The sequence below is a fragment of the Fukomys damarensis genome, unplaced genomic scaffold, assembly GCF_012274545.1.
Source record: "Fukomys damarensis isolate Sample0158 unplaced genomic scaffold, DMR_v1.0_HiC HiC_scaffold_2, whole genome shotgun sequence".
NCBI classification, from domain to species: Eukaryota; Metazoa; Chordata; class Mammalia; order Rodentia; family Bathyergidae; genus Fukomys; species Fukomys damarensis.
Genome location: NW_022900914.1, coordinates 48482122 through 48490144, shown reverse-complemented (window position 1 = coordinate 48490144; position 8023 = coordinate 48482122). Strand labels below are relative to the sequence as shown.

The 8023-nt window shown below is 50.3% G+C and overlaps 1 protein-coding gene across 1 annotated transcript in view; it reads left to right on the top strand.

Annotated features, from left to right (window-relative positions):
* Nucleotides 1–8023, top strand: part of Rab11fip5 (RAB11 family interacting protein 5) — a gene marked incomplete at its 5' end in the record, with an annotated part of 40740 nt that overhangs the window by 20692 nt on the left and 12025 nt on the right. The window contains 2 exons of the mRNA XM_010609603.1: nucleotides 5168–5604; nucleotides 5707–6388. Coding sequence (XP_010607905.1) covers nucleotides 5168–5604; nucleotides 5707–6388 — 1119 coding nt within the window. The remainder of the gene's footprint in view (nucleotides 1–5167; nucleotides 5605–5706; nucleotides 6389–8023) is intronic.

Sequence of the window (8023 nt, the reverse complement as noted above, 5' to 3'; positions counted from 1 at the left end):
ATTTGGGGGGTTTTTTTTTTTTTTTGAGACAGAGTTTTGCTATATAGTTCCAGCTGGCATGGAACTCAGTATGTACCCTAGGCTAGCCTTAAACTTATGGCAATCTTCCTGCCTCAGCCTCCTAAGTGCTGGGATTATAGGCATGTACCACCATGCTCACAGCACTCTTAGTTTTTAGAAAGTGTTTAATGATGCCTACTCCTCTCCTGTGTGTAAATCTTCTAGCAAGTCAACCACTTCAGGGAAGGGCTGGCCATTTCTAGGGTCAGTCTTCCCAGAAGCAGCATGTCCTTGAGACTTGGGAAGCAAGCCTTAGCCATAGAATGACAGGTTTTTCCTAGGCCCACATTAGTGTCTTGAGGATGAAGCCAGGCAGAGGGAAAGGTGGTGTCTACCTGCTCAGTGATACAGAGCAGGCAGGGGGCAGGGACTGTCCTTTCCTACTGTGGTTCCCATATGGGGTTGAGTGCAGTCATCTGAGACTGCCCCCTCCTCAAATATGGGTTTCTAGCCTCGATCTTGTAGTTTAGTAAGATTTGGGTAGTGTTTTGGATATATGTATGAGTTTTGTCCTGTGAGCCATCCTCTAGGTGCATGTTGAGGCCTTGATCAAATCCTGATTGATTTTGTTGGCTGGGTCTCAGGCCTGGATGAAAGTGATGGGTCAGGCCTCAGCTTGGGCCTCAGGTTTCATAGAGCTGTGATGGCCCACACAGGCAGACTGGCTGGGTGAAGGGCAGTGAGAGAGAGAGAGAGAGAAAGCCTTGGTAACCTATTTCTTCTTTGTTCAGTCCTGGGGATGAAGGTATTTGTTAAAAGAGCCAGCGTTGCTGTGAAAGTCAGGTATTGTGCTCACATTTAGGGATCAAAAACCAGAGTCCTTCCAGCTCATAGCTGTGTGGGAGAATGAGGAGACTGATCAGAATAATTGTTGGCTGCTTGTGTCCACCTTCTTTCTCATGGAGAGCAATAGGAGCCTCAGTCTGTAGGGTTGAGCTGCTCAGAGCCAGTTTAGTGTTGGGTTTGTCAGGGTGTGGGATTCTAGAAAGAGACAGTTGCCAGATGTGTTACTAAGGGCTCCTGTGCCCACATTGGCTTTTTTATGGCTGCCTAGCTGCCAGTAGGGTAGATATCACAGTGCCTGACAGTAGTAGTCCATGGGGACTACCTGGTCCAGGAGGGGAAGCAGGCACTTTGGTGGTGGGAGTAGGGTACAGCTTCATCCAGGAGCTGTTGCCTGTGTGGTCTTGCCATCTCAGTCTGAGTAGATCATACTTCTGGGAGAAGGCCTGCTCTGGTCAAGTGCTCAGGTGAAGTGCTCAGGTTCCTGAATCACCTGGCAGTCTTGTTCAGTCCTACATGGAGCAGTGGGCAGAGGGAAGTGGAATGAGTTGGTGGGGAGATGGGTGAGGGTGTCAGGGTTCTGGCTGTAAGTCCCCAGCATTCTCAGCTTCATTCTTACTGAGGAAAACCTTACCCCCCGTTCCCTTTCCTAGCCTCCCTGAAATGCAGGTCCAGAGAGAAACCTGAATTCCCTGAGGAAGTGACTGTACAGGGAAGAGGACCCTTCTGGTACAGGGACAACTGCAGGCTGGGTAGTGATGCTTCTGCCTTCACTTCAGAGGAGGGAAGAGAGAGCAGTCCATTCTGTGGCTTAGGAAGTTGAGGAATAAGATAGGAGCTGGGGTTTCTTTTGTCAGCAATATTTGCTCCTTATAAAAAATTCAAACAGGACAAAAGTGGCCAATGTCCCACACCCCAGAGATAACTACTGTTAGCACTGCATGTATGGAATGTGACCAGCTGAGGCCCAGCACCCCTGACATTCATTCCCAAAGGATGTGTTTGTGTGGCTGATGCCAGTTACTCAGATGGGGCTTGGTTGGATTGGTTGGAGGGTGGAATTCACTTCTCTTATGCTCTACTTCCCAGGGTCTTCCTGTGTAAATGAGGCCTACTCTGGGTTTGGGAAAGTGACTAGGGTGTGGTCTTAAAGACTTAAAGGATCAGGCCCAGGGTGGGCATTGTTTGAGAAGGTGGAGGGTGAAGGTGCAGATGGCCACCTTCCTCCATAGCATCCTCGTGCTCTTCCCTTCAGGTCTGTCTCTTCTCCTCTTGCTCTCCTCCCTTGTGTGTCTCAGTGGAGACTCATACCCTGGGAACATGGCTTTCTTCCCTCCCTGATGTGCCTGGCTTAGCCTTCCCTGGGCGGTGGTAGAGAAAGCCAGTAGCTCAGGCTCACTGCTCAGGCAATGGGAGTGTGGCTTCAAGGTGGGGACTGGCAGTAGCCCAGGAAGAGAACCTGAGGGTTTAGTCTTGATGGCCTTTTCCAAAGGGAGGCAATTGCAGATGCCCGGGACAGCTTTTTAAAAAAGTGCCCCCCCCAGCCCAAGAAAAACTTCAATATTGACTAACAAAGAAACCACACCACTGCCAAGTCTTTACAGTGATTTAAGTCTGGATATTTGGATATACTAGATACTTCATACAAATACCAACCCCTCCCCACCTCCCACCATCCACCAGGAGCCCATTTGGTGTTTTGGGGTAGGTGGATCTCACAGGGGAATGGCTGCTGTGCTGCTGCTGAGACTGAGCCCTTCAGAGACCCTAGCTGACCACATTTACCAGGCTTTCATGCTTCTGCCTTCGGGCTTGGTTGGCTGGGCCTTGAACTCTAGGCAGGCAGGTGGAAAGCTTTCTCCTCAGGCACTTGGAGGCATTACTTTTCATAGTGCCCTGTGCTGTGAATGAGGACTGGCAGCTGTTCTCATTCCTCCTGTGTGAGCCTGTTTCCCCTCTCTGGAGACCTTTAAAAAAAATTTTTTTTTCTTTTTTTCCACGGTTGAATCCAAGGTCTTGAGCTAACATCCTCAACCTTTTTTATTTTGAATCAGGGTGTTGCTAATTTCCTCAGGCTAGGTATGAACCTGATTTCGATCTTTCTGCCTCAGCCTCGCAGAGTTCTGGGAAATATAGGTGCATGCTGCCATGGCTTGCTCAGAATTTTTTTTTTTTTTTTTTGGTGGTACCGGGGATCAAACTCAGGTCCTTGTGATTGTGAGGCAGGCACAGCGTCACAGAGCTAAATCCCCGGCCAGGGTTTCCTTCTTAGGTCTGGTGTTGGGGAATCTCATAGTGGCATCTTGGGCATGGGTCTGTCTTTACTCATTGTGCTGCGTTCTTGGGGCCTTTTGTGCTGGTGCTCTTATCCTTCAGATCAGCAGAACTTTTTTAATAGTATTTCTTTTTGTGTTTTCATTCTTTTTTTCATTGATAAAACTTACTTTTAGAGAACTTTCAGGGTTATAAAAAATAAAAGCCTCATATATCCCCTAGCCCCTCCCCCAGTTTATCTATTATTACTATATTATTAGTGTAATGAGTTTGTTACAATTGATGGCCAATATCAATGCATTGGTATTAACTAGAGTCTGTAGCTTACATCATGGTTCACTTTATGTGTTATACATTTTATGGGTTCTGAAAAATGTAAAGACATGTATTTGCCATTAGAGTGTCACGCAGAATAGTTGCACTCCCTGCAAAATCTCCAATGCTTTGCCTGTTCATCCTTTCTTCTTCCCTTCAAACTCCTGGCAATCATTGATCTTTTTATTGTCTTTTAGATTTACTTTTTCTAGAATTTTTTTGGGGGGGAGGGTTTTTTTTTGTTTTGTTTTGTTTTTTGGAGACAGGGTCTCACTATGTAGTTGAGACTGACCTGGAACTCACTATGTAGCCCAGGCTGTTCTCAGACTCAGATTCTCTTGCCTCAGCCTCCTAAGTGCTGGGATTACAGGCGTGTGCCACCACACCCGGCTAGAATGTTCTATAGTAGAATCAAAGTATTTGGCCTTTTGGGACCACCCTTCAAATCCTTCCTTGTCTTTTCCTAGCCTGACAGCTCATTTCTTTTTATTGCTCTATAATATCCCATTCTCTGGATATATATCCATTTGCTTATCCATTTACCTATTGAAGGACATCTTGGCAGCTTCCAGGAGGGAAGAGAGAGCAGTCCATTCTGTGGCTCAGGAAGTTGAGGAATAAGTTGGGAGCTGGGGTTTCTTTTGTCAGCAATATTTGCTCCTTATAAAAAATTCAAATAGGACAAAAGTGGCCAGTGCCCCACACCCCAGAGATATAAGTAGAGTTGCTATAAACATTTGTGTGCAGGATTTCCTATAGACATAAGTTTTCACCTCCATAGGTAAAAGTCAAGGACCAGTTGTTCCTTGTATGGTGAGATTACTTTTAGCTGTCTGCTTAGCTGCTAACCCCTGCCCAGTTTCCCCTCTCCACCCTCTGCTCATCCTGTGAGAGTTCATGTGTGTTAGGGGACTTTTTTTGACTCCCTGGGGAGTGTGGAGTGGGAACAACACTGTGAATCTCCTCTCTCCTTCACTGTCTGATTGTCCTTGGGTGAGTTTTTCATCTGAGCATCACCCTTCTGACCTATAGAAGGTGGCAAGTCTTCTTCCCCAGGATTTCCTCCTTGCAAGGCTTGAATGGTAGTGAGGTAACGCATTCATCACTAGATGAGAGCCCCACCACAAACCCAAGTCTTTTGGCCATTCTTGTCTGCTTCTCCAGCTCACAGCAGTACTTTAGCAGGATGTGGGGTGAGTCAGTATGTGGGTGAGGGTGTGTATGTGTGTGTGTGTGTGTGTGTGTGTGTATACATGTACTAGTGTTCCTGGCTTTGGGCATCTGTGTGAGCTGTTCTTTTCTGATGGCTCAGAGTGGGGCTTTGGGATTGGCTAGAGAACATGATATTGCCAGGAGAAAATATGGGTAGGTCTTTCTGTACCAGTGGCCTGAATAGATGGTGGCTGCTCCCCAGCCCAGCCTCAGAGTTTCAGATGTTGGGAGGATGAAGCATCATGGGGTCTCCGAGCTCCAGGACAGGGTGCTGGTTGAGTGGGGCATAGGGTGGTAACCTCTGCCCTGATTGGCACCACCTGGGAAGGTTCCCCACTCTGGATGTGGTTTTTTCCATCATGGAAAAGTTTTGGACAGTTTCTCAGCTAGGCTTGTGGTTTAGAACCCCTGGCTGGCGTGTCAGAGCAGCAGCCTGTGGGAAGAGGCACTGCGAGGTGTCGGGCACTAGGGGGAGCCAAGGGCATGTGCCTGTCACCGGAACTCTGCCCACCCTTTCTTACAGGTGGTACAAGCTGCATTCCAAGGCAGGCAAAAAGGAGAAGGAACGTGGAGAGATCCAAGTCACCATCCAGTTCACTCGAAACAATTTGAGCGCCAGCATGTTTGACCTGTCCATAAAGGATAAGCCACGGTCCCCCTTCAGCAAGCTCAAGGACAAAATGAAGGGGAAGAAGAAGTATGACCTGGAATCTGCCTCTGCCATCCTCCCAAGCAGTGCCCTAGAGGATCCCGAGCTGGGCAGCCTGGGCAAGATGGGCAAAGCGAAAGGCTTCTTCCTTCGCAACAAACTGCGCAAGTCATCTCTGACTCAGTCCAACACCTCGCTGGGCTCAGACAGCACCTTGTCCTCGGCTAGCGGGAGCCTGGCCTACCAGGGCCCTGGCGCTGAGCTCCTCACCCGCTCACCGAGCCGCAGCAGCTGGCTGTCCAGTGAAGGGGGTGAGTGAGGCAGGGCTGCATGCCCTGGGGTGAGGGAGAGGAATGGTGAGGAAGGCCCAGGCTCCTCTTCACTTGTGCTAACTCTGCATGTCTCTTTTGCAGGCAGGGATTCTACACAGTCCCCCAAGTTGCTTACCCATAAGAGGACCTACAGTGATGAAGCCAGCCAGCTGCATGCGGCCCCTACTCGGGCCCTTCTTGACTTCCAAGGCCACCTCGATGCTGGCCCTCGCTCTTCCCTCTGTGTCAATGGGAGCCACATTTACAATGAAGAGCCCCAAGCCCCTGTACGGCACCGCAGTTCCATTTCTGGCCCATTTCCTCCCTCCAGCTCCCTTCACAGTGTCTCTTCCCGGCCCCCTGAGGAGGGGTCTCGGTCCTCAGATGACTCTTGGGGAAGAGGCAGCCAAGAAGCTGGCAGTTCGTCAGAAGTGGTGCCTGGACCGGAGGAGCTGAGCACTCAGGCCAAAGCACCAGCCAGGGAGCAGCGGGCCCAGCCCCTGGAGGGAAAGCCTGTCCAGGTTGCCACACCCATACCTGTCTCTTCTGAGACTATGGTAGAGAAGGAGGGAGCTCGGAAGGAGGAGCGTAAGCCCCGGATGGGTCTCTTCCACCATCATCATCAGGGCCTGAGTTGGAGCGAGTTGGGGCGCCGTGGCTCTGTGGGGGAGAAGGGTGGTCCCACACTAGGGGCCTCCCCCCAGCATTTGTCCAGTGGGGAGGAAAAGGCCAAGAGTAGCTGGTTTGGCCTGAGAGAATCCAAGGAATCAACTCAGAAACCCAGGTATGTCCTTGGCTAGACCGGTTCTGTTCCTTGGGAGGATGCTGGGGTGTTTGCTGCCTGGAGGCGGAGACTGGGAATAGGGAGCAGATATGGCCATTGGGCAGGCTGCTGGGGCTCTGGCTTTGCATGGTAAAGTGAGACTACCCTACCTTCCTAAGCCAAGGCTTGTTCTATGTACATGGACACAGGTGAGTTGCAAGGGTGCCCCGAGGGTCCTGTGGATGAGGTTGTCCTGGGGTTTTGTATGAGTTGGCAAATTCTGCCCCTGAGAAGAAAGGATAAAAGCAGGGCAAGGACAATTATGTGGATTCTTGGCTCCCTGACCTCTACCTCTTGCTATCTGCCCTCAACATAAGGAAGCTTTGGTGGGTAGTGAGGTAGGGCCTGGGGACTGTCCCTCACTGTAACTACACCCTTACCTTCAGCTTCCCTCCTGGTTTCCCCTGAGGGATAGGAGTCAAATAATTGATGCTCCCAGCCTTTTCTGACTCCATTTACTTCCTAGCCCAAGATGCCATAGCAACTCCCTGAAAAATGTAACTGCCGCCATCCTTGGGGACTACTTGGGCTCTGGCTGTCTATGTCTCCTGGCCTTGGGCACAGCATCACAGGGAGAGCTGATGATGGCTGACCTGTTTTGTATGTGCTGAGTTCCCCAGATGGGTCCTGGGCAGAGCCCTTGACCTCCACCCTGATCCCTTTGCTGCCTCCTCACCCTGAGCCAGAGGAGGAAGCTACTTTGTCTGGTAGAGTCCAGGAGGGTAGGTTACAGAAACCTGTGTCCCCTTTCCAGCCCCAGACAGCACCATCTGTGGCAGCCTCAGCTGGTGAGTGGTGTGAGGCTAGTTGTTTCCATTTCCTCACTGAGCCCTTTGCTACCTGATGGATATAGGGACAAGTAGGAGGGAAGCCAGCAGTAAAGGGTTAGGAGATAGAGCAGAGGAGGACCCTACCCCCTTTCCCTACTAGAGGGGAGAGGAACCCTGTGGTCTCATTTTTTTTTCCTTTCTCTGTGGAATACTGACTCTTCTGAGAGAAGGGAGAGAAGTTCAGGGCTTTTCCAGGTGGGGACCGCCTTAGGGCCAGGTGATGCCCTTCTTAGGGCCCACAGGCAGGGAATGTGGACATAGATAAGTTGTGGGGTGAACCTACCTTTTCCTTTCCTGCTTAGTATGGTAGCTCCTGTCTCTATTGTCCAGCTCCTACTGCTAGTGCCCCAGAGATGCCTGGCCATTTGCAGCCGAGGGGATGCTTAGGAAGGAAGGGATAGGCCTTTGCCAGGTATCCAGGCTGACCCCGATGGCCCTGTGACAGTCAGGTATATGGGGTGAAGGAAGGTGGCAGATGACCTGGACAGGCATTTTCTGGAAGGAGCTGGTGGACCTAGGTAGAATGGTGCAGACCATGGGCTCAGAGTCAGTGTCTGTAGGTGTCTCTGGGTCTTTCCATGGCAGGGCAGATACTGAGTTCATCTTTCTGTGAAGTTTCTAGGTGAGCACATAGGCTTCTGCTTAGTCTCCTGCAGGCTGTGACTGATTGATGGGATGGGTGGTCATTACTCCTATCAATAATCTCCAGTTTCCTTCTCTTCCTTTCCTTTGTCTCCTAACGGGCTTTCAGAGTTCAGAGGATTTG